The 16596-nt window shown below is 37.8% G+C and overlaps 1 protein-coding gene across 1 annotated transcript in view; it reads left to right on the top strand.

Annotated features, from left to right (window-relative positions):
- Positions 1-16254, top strand: part of LOC150078235 (uncharacterized) — a 134358-nt gene extending 118104 nt beyond the window's left edge. The window contains exon 4 of the mRNA XM_090385255.1: positions 14028-16254. Within this exon, the coding sequence (XP_090241381.1) occupies positions 14028-14825 (798 nt within the window). The 3' untranslated portion in view covers positions 14826-16254. The remainder of the gene's footprint in view (positions 1-14027) is intronic.
- Positions 16255-16596: the final 342 nt, after the last annotated feature.

Genomic DNA, 16596 nt, shown 5'->3' with positions numbered 1-16596 from the left:
GCGTGAATCCTTAGAATTTTGCAATTGGATAATTAGTTTTCTGTTTTACTGCTCGTTGAATATAATCGTACATCCCTCTGTCTTTTAACTTCTTAACTAATCCTGGAGTTCTCCCAAGTCTTGCTCATTCTTGCAGTTTTTTTTTCTCCTGTATGATGGCAAGCTCAATGACCTTCCATTCAGCGGAAATCTCGTATTTAGTTTTGGACATCAACACGCCACAATCCGCTTTTCAGTTTTACAAACCCTGCCTTCCACAAACAGCTAAACGTTCTCGAATCTTAAAGCAAGCTCATTTTAACACCTCTATGATTTGTAGCTTGAGGGGAGGGAAAGAGAGAGAGACCTAAAAAGCATGAAGCTTCTCGAAAGAGTCCAAAGACGGGAAACCCAGTTGGTGATATCCGCAAAAGGACCTCAAATATGTGGGCTGAAAAGGGGCCTCCACTAAGGGGCTTAGCAACCAGGCACCTTAGAGGAGGATTTCACTGTGGTCTATAAGGCTCTCGGTGAGAATAGTTAAAAGAACAACGACGACGACATTTTCATGTATAAAATACAAAATATAAATGAACTAGGGGACATTAATAAAATAATTGTATAAAAATTTGAATTTTTTTTATTAAATTTTTATTTTTAAAAATTTAATTATTAATTAATAATTATTATTTTATTATTAATAATTCTTTTTATTTTTTTTAATTTAGTTATGTGGAAAATACTAACCCAATCCTCTGCGCTATATCTTCCAAAAAAAAAAAAAAAAAGGGGTTCTCCTTTCATTCTTTGTTTCCACGAGTAAAATGGGAGCAATAGACTCTTTAGAAAGAGAGATTAGAAGAGAAGGATTATCCTGTCTTCTGATTTTCTTGCCATAAGCACATCGCTAAGATTGCTTCCAATGCTTAAAAACAAGTTATCTTTTCCGCTCTCGGCATTACCTTTTTTTTTCTTTCTAAACAACTCCTCACTCTGTACAAATCTCAAATCCGCCATACCACGAAATATTGATCCCATATTTCTAGTACGGCGATGTTCCAAAAGCCTTTCCCAAGGTTCTTGACCCCATTCAAAAAGATTAATAACCCCACTGTCTCTTAGACATTCAGTTTCTGTTGCATCCCTATTCTACAGATGCTTCTATGAACACTGGTTGTCTTAATTGGCTTCTATAATTCCTCCACTCTCTTCCAGGTCAGTCCGAACACGTGCCGCAACCAGTCATCATCTACTTACTGTCCAACTTTTGTTCTTCCTCGTTTATCCCTTCTACTTCTGTTTTGCAGAAAAATCTTTTATTCGCATGTATTTCCCGAAAATTAAAATCTATAGAAATTCAAGTCTAATGCCAACTTCTGCCTTTCCAGCTTCAACCGATTCACGGCACCAAGTACTATAGTTCCTAACACTTCCAGGCCTGAGAAGTAACACAGGGTTGTTAAAATTAAAGTATCCCTATGTAGAGGGCTCTGGAGCAAGTTCTAAGCCTCGTACTGAAGTGAAATTTGGACAACAACAGGTACAATAAAGAATGCGCTCTCCATTTATTTGGGGGAAAAAATTATGTCACTGTATTTGCATAATCGTAAGTTATTGCCACAGCACCACTACTCAGCTCTACTGTATAAAAGCAAAGCAGTCTCTTCAAAATCATACAGTAGATGTTTGCCTGCACTACAGTAGCAATGCCAACAACGTTGCAGAAAAAGGCGCTATTGAGGAGTGAAGCTGTACTATCAGAATAGCAACACTTCAGCTGCGGCTATCAGAATTCGGGCGTCAGAAGGCGTGGACCTATGACTGTTTGTGCTGTCCGCAAAATGATTGCGAAATTTGAAGCGACAGGACATCTTGGTGTTCAACCAGGTAGAGGTCGAAAACGAGTGGACTCCTCTCGTGTTGAAGATGTGGCTATGGCTGTCGTGGATTTATCAAGTCAATCTCCATGTGATAACGCAAGTGTTTCTCGTTAAGTGGACATGTCGTATTCCACTGTAAGGCTAGTAATGTGTCAGGTGTTGCAGTACTATCCTTACAAGATACAACAGCTAAAGCATGGTGATGCAGATATTCGTTTCACATACGCACTTCAGTTTCTGTCGCGAATGACAGTGGATATCACTTGGCCATGGAACATCCTTTGGAGTGATGAAGCCCACTCTGCTTAAATGGACAAGTGAATACGCACAACATTTGGGCAAGAGAAAATCCTCGAGTTATCCAAGAGGTCTCGTTTAATTCTTCAAAAGTGACGTGGTGTGGACTTACGGCCACATTCATAATTGCGCCATATTTTTTTGAAAAGGTAACACCGACTGGACCCCGCACCTGTTCCATCATTGGACAGCGATATTATGAAATGGTGGCAAATTTCGCAATACCAGAGCTGCAATAACGTGGTTACCTTCAGGATACTATATTCATGCAAGATGGTGCGCCACCCCACATCCACCGTTGTGGCCAAAGTTGCTAAGGCAACACTTTACAGACGAACGGGTCATTAACCGTTGTTTCCAGACATCTTGGCCACCCCGATCACGGACCTCAACCTCATGCGACTTCTGGTTGTGGGTTTTTTTTGAAGAACCACGTGTATCGGGAAGGATGTCAAACTGTGGCAGATCTGAAGGACAGCATTAGACGTCATTTGCTGGCTATTCCAGTTGACATGTTACGTTCTGCTGTAGAAAATGCTGTTCTTCGAATGGAAACTGTTGTTGACCAAAATGGAGGACACATTGATGATTGTAGCGCTGTTCAAGTGATTTGTATTGCTACAGCGATGGCATTCTTTATTGTACCTGTTGTCCAAATTTCTCTTCAGTATGAGCCTTGGGACTCGCTTCAGAGTCCTCAACATAGGGATACTTTAAATTTAACAACCCTGTATATTTTGATTTTAATTGCACTTACGGGCAGCGAAGTTATTACGAACACCGTCCTTCCATACAATCATTTTTAACCGTGGCTGAGTTCGCATTAGAAGAGGCACATGATGCAATAAAGCAAGCCTTATACAGCATAAGCCAAAAAAAAACACCCCTTCCCGTTTCACCCATCATTCACTCCAAAGGTTTGTCTAGTCCATCTTTGAATTTAGTTAAGCTTTCAACTTCCACAACGACAGATGGAAGTTTGTTCCAGCAATCAACTACCCGCTGGATAAAGGAAATTTCCGCACATCTGTTCGAAAACTGTCTTTCCTCAGTTAGAATCTATATCCCCTCAGGTTTGTAATCTGAGCAAGAGGAAGAATCCCAACAGTATTGAGATTCCTCAAACCATTCAAAGCTGTTGTTGTTGTTGTTTGGTTTTTAGGAGCATTAGCAACTAAGGCCATATTGCTCCAGGATATGCGGTGGTCATTCCTTAACCTTTCCGCATCCTCCGTATTTGGTGGTGACGGGCTCGAACCCCGGTCTAATCAAGAAGCGTGTGCTACGCACTGCTGCTCCTTCCCACCTGGCTACGGAGGCGCCCCATTCAAAGCCTTATACGGCTCAAACAGATCACCAATCGGGTGCTACACAAAGCCTTTCTTAGTAAGAATAATCCATTGTTCCCTCACCAATCTGGAGCACTATGACCACAGATGCCAATGCGCCTAATAAATTCCCAAACAAACCTCCCCAGTCTCGTTGCCCTATTCTGTACTCATTCCAGCAGCTCTACATCCTTCCTAAAACGAGGTCTCCAGACCTGTATGCAGTACTCAAGGTGTGGCCTGACCATTGAGTTAATCGGTCTCACACGACAGTAGCGTTCTCTCCGACCCCCAAGAAAATCTGTTATACACACTCTCTCTCACACACCTGACCACAGAACAGAATACACGCTGTTTGCAGACATATTACCCTGATAACTTCGGTTTGCACTTGGTTGTTGTAGGGGTTTAGGCCATATTAAGCCGTACATAATATGTTTGTAAATTTAATTTGTTCTATGGTCAATTTGCTGTTTTCTGGAAGAAAATCCCGAGTTTCCAGGATTAAAAATAATGCTACCCTCGCCTGAGGCCTCACCTAACTCAGCCACCTTGTGAAAAACACCTATAAAAATCCCTCGCGTCATCGACGGGATTGGAAATCAGGTCTTTTTCGCATGGGATGGGATTATACCAATTGTGTTACCCATGAGAGCATAACTTCAGTTACTTTGGCACAAAAACTAATATTAATTCAATGGATTTCAATATATTTTTGAGTCTTTTAATTAACGCTGTTCGATCTAAAGAGTAAAAGATATATATAAAAATTTCCATATTTCTATTTATAAAATACAATTTAAATTTGTAAAAAATAAAAGACTGACATTTTAAAATATTCTGAACAGATACATCTTTTCGAGCTTCTTTTGTTCTAGTGACATCACCAAGCATCTGGCCGAAGGCGTGCTATTCAGACCTTTTTGGAAATCTAAAATAACGATGATAAATTGGGACTTAAGTCTTCCGCTTCAGCTGCAAACTGAAGCTGTTGAGGAACCTGCTGGTGATACTGCTCAACCACGTGCAGCTAAGGAAAATCTGCGAATAGGGAATTAATGCTGATGGATCGAATCTCTTCGTAATTTATCAAATCTCTCGGAGTGTGGTTAAGAACCCAAGTGCACTGCACCTGTTGAAGGAACTTATGACCTAGTTGTTATGACAGAGACCTGGCTCGCTGAAATAATTTTCAGCGATGACTTTTTGACCTTGAGTTGTGCAGCTATCCATTTAGACAGGAATCCCAGAAGTGATGGGGTAATAAGTATTTAAAAGAGAAGTTAAGTGTATAAAACTGATATTTGTAACAATTTAAACTTGTAGCCATTTACATAAAAAGAAACAGAATGGAATTAAAGATCTCATAGATATTTTGAAGCTTGTACAGCATCTTTGTTGTGGGCGATTTAAAATGTACCGTGTCCGTTTCCCGGCGCTGGTGCTGGTGCTGATTCCGTAAAGGTTAACGATTCTACAGCTCAATACTTGTTGAATTTAATGTCTGGACATAATCTAGGACACATCTGCACCTTTCCGATGAGGAATAATAGTTTGTTTGACCTTGCTTTTATCTTCAACGAGCACAAATAAATCAGGCTTTACCGAATATGATTCCGACAGTGATGCGATATCTTGGAGTATTCCAGTGAATTCCCACCACAATGATAGCTACTCATTTCAACTAAAACTGATGTAAAAATATGCAGATTGTGATGTTATCAAACTATTTTTAAAGAAAATAACCGGCCACGAATAATGAACAGTAGTGTCCACGTTGCTGCTCAATGGCTTGAAGATCACTGCCTCTGCCATTGAAAATTTAATTCCCTTACATCGTCCCCAGACTGGCTAAAACTATCAGAATCCACCTTGGTTCAGCAGACAAGCTATTACATTAGTGAAAAGGAAAACATTCTCTACACACACACTACGTCAAATCGAAGAGTCCAATTGATTGTAAAGCTTTCTCCGCGGTCTGCAGGGACTGTAAACTTCTAATCCAATCAATTCGTACAACTTATGTGAACTCAATTCAGTCTAATCTGCTACAAGATAACAATCTGAAACCTTTCTGGAATTTTGTTAATAACATTAAATGCAGATCCCGAATACCTATTGAACCTACTGATTCTATAACTGCTGAGGATGCAGAGAGCCAACCTGACTTATTCGCAGACTTCTTTAAAACTAGTTCTCTCTCTCTCTCTCTCTCCAAATTATCACCAGAAATGAACGATGATCGTCCCATTCTCAGTGACTATACTATCGCGGAGCATGACATAAAAACAGCAATCAAAAATATGAAAGCTTACCCTTCTCCTGGTCCCGATGGCATTACTCCTTTATGTTAAGAAAAGCAGCTAATAATGAAGACTGCGTCAGTTTACAAATGACCATAACTAATCTTACTAAAATAGTATAACTAGTGGTTACTTGCGAACAGGAAACAACAGCATAAAAGGCAGGTATGACTACAAATTTCAAGACTTTTTCCATTTTCAGAACTGACATTGTCAAGGACCTTTGATCACCTCAGAATCTAATCGGTTATTCCATAAACATATCTGCAGAATCACTAACTAAGAATACAGAATGTCAGGTTTTATTAGACGTCATGGATCCAAATTTACATCAGACAAGGCGCTAGTCGTTGTCTACTAATAACTCGTAACACTCATTCTAGATTATGTATCAGCTGCCTGGAGTCTACATCTCTCCACTCTTGTGGATGATGTCGAAACGCCTTAGAGAAGGTTCATCAAATACCTCTGTTAAGAACAAGATCATATACCACTCGGAAGATTATGTAGACTTATGGGAGGTGTTTATGCCCAATTCTTGTTACAACAGGAGAAAATACAACGACACTTATGTTTATTTTATAAACTTATTGACTCCAAAGTCAATTGTGCTTGAGTACGCAATAGTGTGTTATCAGCAAGCTGTTGCAGATTTCGAATGCCCCTTGAGAAGCAAGTAAGTTTCGGTTCCATTTCGTCCTTGCATAACATTTCTGTAAAGCATCGAGCTCAGTTGTGTTTTCTTCAATAAAATACCATATCCTATATAGGAGATCCCTGCTCAAGTCTCCTAAGCAGTTAAAATTAATCTCGAAACGAATGTATGGCACCCTATCTGTATAGTATACACGGAAAGATTTGAAGTTGGTAAGGCGGGCAGGAGACACTTTTATACCATCTGGATTTCAGACTACATTACTTTTTTACATTAATACTTATCTTTTACTAGAGTTTCACACGAACAGATACTGGCTTTCATAAAGTAGATATCACATCCCCTCCCACATACTGTAAGAAAATTTCTGACAAAGTTCATACTTTGAGATCGTACTATTTCTGCAAGGTGTAAATACAATGACGTCCTGCAAGTGCCAGTGAACTTTACAGAGGCAAAGGCTGTACGAAATGAATCCAATTATGTTTAATAACACGTTCACTTAATGAAAGTAGGGAGGGGTCTTATTAAGTAATCTGAATAGCTTGCTAATTTAGTGTCCTAATCAGCTTTATGATTAATGTTTACAACGCTAATTATTTCTTTATTTTTGCACCATTATGAACGCAGGTGTGAAAAGTCGGAATTAAAGTGGAAACATATTCGATTTATTGATGATCTTAGAGTAGGGGTTGGCAACCATCCAGAGTGTTTCAGTGTCACTGAGTGTTTTGTGTGAATTAGTGCAGATATGAATTTCTATTCAGTTGTCGAGACGTCTTAATTTTGAAATTAAATCCGAACGCTTTGTATTAAACGCGAAAGAGTGCAAGAGACCCTTGAACAATCTAAATTTTAGACAACATTACTTTTTACATTAATACGTTCCTTTACTAGACTGTCCAATGTCATTTGTCTGCTTCTGTTTCGAAATTTCTGGCAATGCCTTGTTGGATTGACTTAATGCATATATAGCAGTGATATTCAACCTTTCTTCTTCTTCTTCTTGTTGCATCCCTTATAATTTTTCTCGAAGACAAATTTTCCCCCACTATATTTTCTTCTAAAGTCTCTTAAATACCTCTTTATGATACCGATAACAACTGAATAATTAATCCAAACACATGACTAACGCAAAAAATTGATTTATAATGCATTTTAAAAATGTATTAGATAATTTTTCAATAAAGCAATTTTTCAAGTTAGTGCAACCCATGAAAAGAGGTGCGCTGGTATGCAACCAGTGATAAGCTGGTTGAATACCACTGGACCAGTCACTAACAATTCCCATTTTACTTCCATGATACTCTAAGGAACTCCAAGTATAAAAAACTAGCTTGTTAAAACAAAGTAAAACCTTCCTTGACAGATAATTTCAACAACCGCAGGCATCATTTGGATAATTATGACAAAAAGGAAACTACATCAGCTTCGAGAGTGGCTTTCTTGCCAATTACAAATCCAATATTTCAAACAAAACACTGAATGTTATAAAAGCCCACGACTCAAAGATAATCTAGAAGCTACTACAAATAACATTAATCGTAATATTAAATTATTTGATTCGTTGAGAGATTCTGATTAATCTTCCTACAACGGCTCTGCCATTAAAATAATTAGATTTATTCCTACCACCAACAGACAGAGTCCATCATCAATTATATGAACTACAGCAGTACGACTCAAATATGCTTTGATGTAATATTTTGGATAAATACCACTAAATGTGGCCTGGAGTCGGACCTCTCATAATAAATTCAAGTTTCAGTCTGCTCACGTAATTAATATAAAACTTGGTTCCAACTTATTTTATTTAATCAACCGAAATCCTATTTTTTTTTTAGATTATTTCCAACTTATTTTTGCTATCACTTCCTTTTGAATGATTTTCAATAAAATCGCAGTATTTATTGACGTAACTATTACGAGCTGTATTTTCTCTGCTGCGCTTACAGTTTTCAGTTAGGAAGTTTTGTTCAAAGAAGTTTACAATTTTAAATTAAGATTTCTTGAAGAACTTTGGAACTTCATACCGACACCAAATTATTAATATTTAAGAAGTAGGAAGGAAGATAAATTAATAAAAACAGATTCTTAAAGGTTTTTTGAAGTGGAAAAATTCTTATCACGATATTTATCGGGAGCTTATTGAGAGGGCCGGCTTTCTTTGGAAAAATGATTCCGAATGGATCAATACTAAGGAAAGGAACAAAAAGTAAGTTCGAAAAACTGTTGGAGCATGAATGTAAAAGTCTGATTTCGACATTAATGAATGGTCCTGCTGAAGCAAACAACTAAGAGATTACGAGCACAACAAACTATAAATTGTTGGCGAGGTAACATGATTAATGACAGATACCAAAAAGTCTTTGATAAATTATGCAAATATTTCTATTTCCTGAGCTTTGATGGGAAATTGCGGTCCACCTGAATGTGATTGCTAATTTCGTGCTGCCGGCACCTTATTACACGAGCTCTGGAAACTAATCTTCATTATGGACTTCGAGCAAAGGATTGACAAATGTATTAAAAATTTATAAATGAAGTGAGGAAGTAACCAGCCAGGTGGCGCTAGCAGCCAAGAGACAAAATTAAACCGTTGGACATCCTGCGTGGTAGTAGCATCTTAGTTAATATTAGTTCGATGCAATAATTAAATCACTGCAATCAAATCAGCTAATTCCCTCCAAAGTGTGGTCCATGGACAGCAGTTGGTCCACATTAAAATTTCTGACCTCTAAGAACAGGACTTTCTTGCCCTTGTAGACATGCCATCTGAACAATAGCTTAAGACAATTATCTGCTCACTCATAAATAACAAATAAAATTGCATAAAAGCAGCACCACAGAAGTTAATAAACAATTCCCATCACTCGAGGCTTTATATTTTCAAGGCAAAATAATCGTAATGATTGTGTTAACACCTTTTATAATCTCATATCATAGCATTTGCTGGCCCTCCAATATGTATACGTAAAGTATTTGTTTTTTTCCAGTCTGCAAATATAGGAACGTACCATTATCATCAATACATATGATTAATTTGGTCGAAACTAAAACTCCTGAATCTTTATTATCAATAATTTATATAAAAATAAATTAAAAATAATATTAATTATGTTTTATTAATACCAATAAGTTTTAATTTCTAAACATTTTAATTAAACACCTTTCTTTTAATTTTCTTTTTTGAAAATAATTGGAATTCAAATAACAAGAAACAGTGTATGCATAAAGTATATAACGCAAGCCATCATAAGTATATTGGGGTATTGGGGTTTACAGCATTCCCGAAGGCAATAGAGAAGAGATCATAAATAAAATAGCAGTGAAGACTACTGTTCATTACTAGTATTGGTACAAATAAACCGAATGAAGATGGTATTGAGGAGAATGTTACTACAGGACTTATGAGTGAATTGATTTAGTTTGGTTATTAACGAGGGTTTTAATTCGAAACAATAAAATTTAAACATACTGAAAGGAGTGATAGAATTTAAAATAGCGTGGAATACTTTAACATTCGCATAAACCGAGAAGAATGAATTTCAATAAAATTATCTGAACTCAGCATCTGCCTTACCATAGATCAATTCTCGATCTAGAGAGAGGAAATGAAGCGAGAAAGAAATGTCAGGGTTACATAACAATTAATAATATAGAAAGTGCCAATATTATTAATGAGAATTTTTAATATTTAAAGAATACGTACATAACTTCGTTCATTCCTAACCTCGAAATTAATTTCTAAAACTTAATACAGGGTAGATAACATAAGAATTAAGCATTTAAAATTATTTGAAATTAATAAATATTTTAATAGCATTTGCTTTTACTTATTACAGTAAATAAACTGAAGGAGGGTAGTGGTTTCGCCACTGATCACGCGTTTGGAGAAGTTAGGATTCGATTTAATCTATGACTGGAGGAATTTCTAAAGTCCTCTTTAATCGGGACTGTAGTTAGTTGATTTCGGGTGGAGTGGGTTTACCCCCGTGAGTTGGCCCGATTTTTCAGCCATCACAACGTTCAAATCGGTCTTTGAACACAAGTATACTTGTACGCACATAATAAACAACGGCGCAACACCACACCAACTTCTGTTTAGCAATATTTGCATTTTCTTTGTAAGTCTCAATTTTTCTATCTAATTGGTTCTTCTTATAAATCATCTTGTGGTTTTACCCCAAAGAAATTGTAGAAATCACGCGACTATACTCCTGGAGTCTTCATTCCTTTTGTGGGACGCCCACTCAGGTGGACCACAGCAGCTTGAATTCGATGTAGCAAGGGTTCAGCAAGAGATCGATAGGTAATTTATAGGTATACTTATTAATTAAAGGCTTTGAGTCATTGCTACAGAATTACTTCTCTTCAGCTCCAACTTTCGTGACAAAGAGCAAGCTCCTTTTGGAATTCCGTTATGACCAACGTTTTGCCCATCAAGTTTTGGTTGTTAACTATGTGATTATAACGTGTGGTATGATTATAATACATTTCTTTTGCCTCGTGTAATAAAAATATGGAGGGTTTCTAATACTTTGGCCGTCAGTGTATTATTTTAATGGTGATTTTTCATTTTAAAATGTATTAACGATGCTTTATACAAAACTTGAGGATATCTAAACGATAATATTCTCATCAATTATAAGAAGAGAATCGTGTCAGTTGTATATAAAGTGAAAGGAAAAAAAATTCGTTTCTTGAAACCACTATCATCTAGAAATTCAATCAGATTTCATTTCTCGAAAAACATAAGGCATCCATTATCTCTCGTCGCCTCGCCTTCCCTGTTACACAACATTATATTTATTATTCAATAACTTACACGTATAAAGAAAAGTTATAATAAAATACTAGATAAAAGAAATATGTATTGGTTAACTGCAGTTTTTGGTCCAAGAATATTCCTGAAAATTGCAGTTGGTATCATAAATTCCAAAATACGCTGTTATAACCGAAATGTAAAATTGAAAGGAAATGTTTTAAAAGAATGTATCCAGTTTCTTGAAAATGAATTTCAACAGTTGTTTTCCATTCTCAAACTCGTAAAACTTTTGCGCGTTAGGATCGAATTCAAGCATTCCTTCTACTACAACATTTAGGACTAACTGGGAGTGCTGTTTTAACGCGCAATTAGCAATTAGAGTTCTTTATCGAAGAAGAAGTTGTTCGTCGCTAAAGTACTCTAAAGAAGAAGTTGTTTCAATTTAAAAAATTCTTTCTTTAGCAGTTGTTTCATCATTTACTGTCACTGTGATACATACCTTAATACAGCATGTGTAAGTGCCCAAAGCAACAGAGGCTGTCAGTGTACTGTGCCCCTGTACTTGTAGGTTTTCTTCGATCGGTTTGCTGGAAGGAAAAAAAATACGAGTTTCCTAGAGAAAGAACCACGCAACCCTCACCTATAGTCGCCTAGCTCAGCTACGATGTGAATAAAAGCCCATAAAAATTCCTCGCGCCATGGATGAGAGTCGAACTCGGGCCTAATCTATCCGGCATAGGAGGATAATGATTATAACCACTGCTTCTAATTAATTGGAAGAGGGAATATTCGTGATTGTTCATCATTGTGAGATAATTATCTCAATTAGTTTATTTATCTCACTACCCACTGCGCTATTTCGAAGGTGAATAGCACAGTGGTTAGGAAGTGCGATCTTAAATTTTAGGTGAAATTTCTTTCATATTTTCATTAGATTGTTTTTGTGACAAAGCAACTAAGACTCTGAGGGGTCTGTTTCCGTTTATAAATTACGTATATTCTGCTGTCGATCTGCCTGTTTAGCTAGATGAAAAAGCAGTTTCCAGATGTTGCAACGATCATCCATCAATATTCAGTTCCCAAAAAAGGAAGTTTTGTATTTTTTTTTCCGTAAGAGATAATCCACCACGCTTACAGCTAGTACTAGATAAAGAGAGAGTTGATCAGAGCCCTCGGCCTTGATGAGGTTCTTTTTTATTGGGTTGAAAAATGAGATAATAGTCAGCCATTCAGTTTCTAATATAATGGAGAACTTGGTTTTAGATCCAGCTTTGTTTACAGCTATTTCGACAAAATTAGTTCTAAAGAGAGCGATAGGTATATTCATTGAATTCACGATCCGTTATTCAATTAGATAAATTAAGGAAAGCTAAGATATGAAGCGTTATCAGTGCGCGAAACTGATAACGGCTCATCAACGAACGAGCTCATCTATCTTTTGATGAGTTGCAATCATTTGATAAAACAGCTGCAACGATCATATATAACCCCTATTATGGAAATAGGCAGAAACGTTATGGGAACGGCAATACCTAGGAAACACACTTTACGGTGGACCTTAAGAAGTAAGGAGAATCAGCCAAGGAACTTATCTTCATTTCGTGCAGGATTTACTTTGCTTTAGCCTAGAAAAAAAGTTTAAAGAAATCCAACCAGCCACTGTTAAAAATACTCCCTGTTTTGACATAATTAGATGTATCATCTAATGATTATATTCTTTATACACCTGTAAAAGAGTTTGTTAATTGGTGGCCGGGTGCTCTGATAACTCAAAGTTGTAATAATGTTAATAATGTTAATAGTTAAGTCTATACGCCCAGCGTGATACATTTAACTAATTCCCAATGAGGAAGTTGATTCCATCAAAAGAATGCTCCATCGCAATTCTCCTGAGACATCAAACGATTCTCTCGCTTTTATTATTTGCCACACAACTAACGAGACTATCACACTCCAAACTTTTGAAACTTGTCAGTTTGCGTTTTGTCTTTCTTTCTGAACAGTTCGTGCTCGCTATGATCGAGTGAACTCGGTCGCCAGCCTATCGCTTTCTCACCTCACTAACGTTGCAGGTGTTACAACTGTATTTGTTTGCACCCCCTATTTCCAAACTACCTAATCGGATGCTCAGAGAAGTGGAAACGTGCGATACAAGCTGAACTCGGTAATTAATGACCAGTCTGCTGCAATCACCGTGCATATGTGGTCAGCCAATAACGGACTGTCAGCTAATGTTCAATCGATTAGCGCTGTTAATCAGCTTTAAAAGCCCGCTATCCTTAGACAGTATACTGCACGGTGCACGTGGCCCGAAGGACAGACACTTGGTGGTTGTCAAGTGAACAGCTAAGTTAATTACGTACATCGGCAGTCACTAAATTATAGGGAGGGCTGTGTGTATGCTTGAATAAGAGGCGACAGAGTTTAATAATCACCGGATAAAACAGTACTTTTTCATTTTTGGGCACCTAAAAAGCGTGTGGCCTGTTCAGTGTTTTATTGTTTTGTTATTGTTTCATATTAATCATTAATAAATAACTTTCAGTATTGGTTGCACGTAAGTACAATTGATTTCCTGCTAACATGCTTGCAATTAACCTTCCAGAAACTTTCTATCGCAGAGGCCCTCGGCAACGCTTACTTTGAGCTGGCAGAGACTTCGCTTTGCTAATTGCTTATAAAAAAAAAAACCGAGGGCCCTCTCTAATGTGCACTTTCCTCTGGCTCTTCTTAACTCTGCGTACCTTACTAGTCTGTAGTTGAGTAATCTTTTTCTTTTAGATTTGTAGTAATTAATGTTGGCATTTTTCTCACTAGAGTATCTGTCCGTTAGGAGGCGCTAAGGACCCGGATGTACGAGAGGACGATGACTACGACCTGATTCCCGACCAGAACCTTCCCGGCCATCAGGTGAACATTTCAGCCATTGTCCACAGCGGCACTCCTGTAGGAAGCTCCACCCCGAAAAGTATTCGCAGCGTCGATTCCGGTGCAAGCAAAGGAAGTGCGGAGGACCGCTGCCATGGCAACCAGTCTCCATCCATCAGCGAGTCCTCCACGTCTCCGGAGAAAGGAGGCAGTGACTCCTCCAGCGGTGTCCACTCGACCTCGACCATAGGCGAGAAGCGATCAAACAGCATGGAGAATCTCGTCCAGGTGGCGCTTCCTTCACCTCCGTGGAGAAGCATGTCCTTACAAAGAGGACCGGCTGGTAGTTTCCCTCATCCCGCCCAGCACGGTGACAATGTGGTGTATTACGATCCCAGAGAAACGACTATGGTCATTTGGCGAAACTCAAGCAGGACTAAATCGCCAAACGAAGGAGCACAAAATCAAGGAAGATTTGGCAGAGCCACTAACGTCAGGATGACTTCATTTTCCGACCGTCACGATTATAGCGAATGCCCTCAGATTATTCCCACTACTCTCCCCAAACCACCCCTCCATTCCACGAATCAACTGCCGATAATTCCTGCCAGAGGTCACCACTACAGCAACCCGTCTGCCAATGCACACAACTACCTGGGAACGAAGCTGCAGAACGAACAGAGGGATTCGGCTAATTATTCCCTCGCTTCCTCTGCAGACTCGGACCAATACATCACCCATCAGTAGCTGAAGAAAAACAGGTGAGATTTATTTCCCTTATCCCTCTTTTCTCCACGTGCAATCCACTTGGTGCTACAGTTTATCCCCACTTTGTTGGGAGCTCGATCGTCAATGATGACTGAATGAACAACTTCAGTCTTGGTTCCTACTTTTTTTAAAATCACAAAAAAATCTCTGTAAGATGCTCAAGTGGAGAAGGACGAGATCTTAAGGAATGAGTTATTGCGGCTGGTAACGAAATAACGAAAAAGTTGACCTCGTGAAGCAGTCTAATTTCTCAATGTCACTTCCAATAGAAAAATAAACCTAGATAAGCTCATAGGACTGCAAAAACAAAGAGGAAGAGCATGCCAAGTTTATAATCACAATGGCTCACAACGTTATACGTGAAATCTGCCTTTTGGTATAACGTTAATAGTTTCATTTCTACCGGACTCGGTAAAACAAGTGAAACCATTTCCTTTATTCAGACCAGACTTTGATCACACGAGCCCCTCAAAAAAGCACTCCAGTGCCCATGCTGAGAACTGCCAATACCTTCAAATGCCCACGATCGAAATATTTTAACGATCAACAGAAACATCGCACATCTACAACTGCATCTCCGTCAAAAAGTGTAAGTAACCAATTTTTTTACAGCACATCAATTCATTGCCTCTCTTTCTGAAGAGATTTCGTAGTTTAGGTTTCTTCCTTTAAATTGAACACCGATTTTTGTAGAAATACTGGAACAGCCTTTGTTGGTCTCTACTCCAACTGCTGTTTGCACGAAAATGGTCACTCTTTGAATATTAACGCTTTTTTCTTGATCTCCCTACCTCTGTCAATATTTCCGTTCTTTCAAAATCCCAGAATTGACTATTTCGACCATAATTCAGATCTTCATTATCTACTTTCGATATATGAATTCTCTCATTAGACAACTTCCAACTTAATAATAATAATTTTGTCCCTGGAACTTTACTTTTATTAAATATTAGTGACGTCTGCTTGACGTTCCATTCACATTCTTGACAAAAGCCTTGTTCAAAGTCAAAGTCTGGTCGAAAATGAGATGACCCGCATTGTCCTGACTGCCGACACAACCTCGATGCTGCGCACAAGGGATGCTACCTGCACGGCGGGTAAATGTATATAAGGCAGCTAATGAGGAAGCAGTGTATTTAATGATGTACAGAGTATGTGTGCGTGCTCGTGTTGTAGTCATATTGTGGGTAGTTATCATATGGGTTCGAGGGACGTATAAATTGGTTAATAATTTTATTCCAGTAAGCTATTAACCAGTATTTCATTTCCCTTCATATCCAATTGATGTAATGAAAATTCGTCTTCTTGGACGTATTCCGCTAGTTGCAACTCCTGGCGTATTTTTTTCACAATTACGGTTCTGTATGTAATGTATATGTACAAAAAAAAGGAACAGAATAAAGTTATATGTGCCAACCATTTTTGCTCTCATTTATTGTCTGCGCATGCTTCAAGAATAATTCAACACTGACCCTTAACTGTAGCATATGATTATTGGATGAAATATATAAATTTTTTAACTTTAAAAAATACAATATTAGATTATAAACATAACTTCAAATATAATTAGATTTTATTTTAAAAATTTTAAAGTTACGTTATTTTAATTTCTTAATTATAAAAGGATTAGTTATAAATACCCTTCTAAAACCAATATACTACATTCAATCCATATGTGCGTAATAGATTTTTCGAAAATAGGGCATTAACTCTATTGCTGATATCAAAAATATATGAAAAGTTATGAATT

The sequence above is a fragment of the Mastigoproctus giganteus genome, chromosome 11 (assembly GCF_048544385.1).
Source record: "Mastigoproctus giganteus isolate SK-2022 chromosome 11, ASM4854438v1, whole genome shotgun sequence".
Taxonomy (NCBI): Eukaryota; Metazoa; Arthropoda; class Arachnida; order Uropygi; family Thelyphonidae; genus Mastigoproctus; species Mastigoproctus giganteus.
Note: the sequence above shows the minus strand (reverse complement) of the source record. Positions and strands in the feature narration are given on the sequence as shown.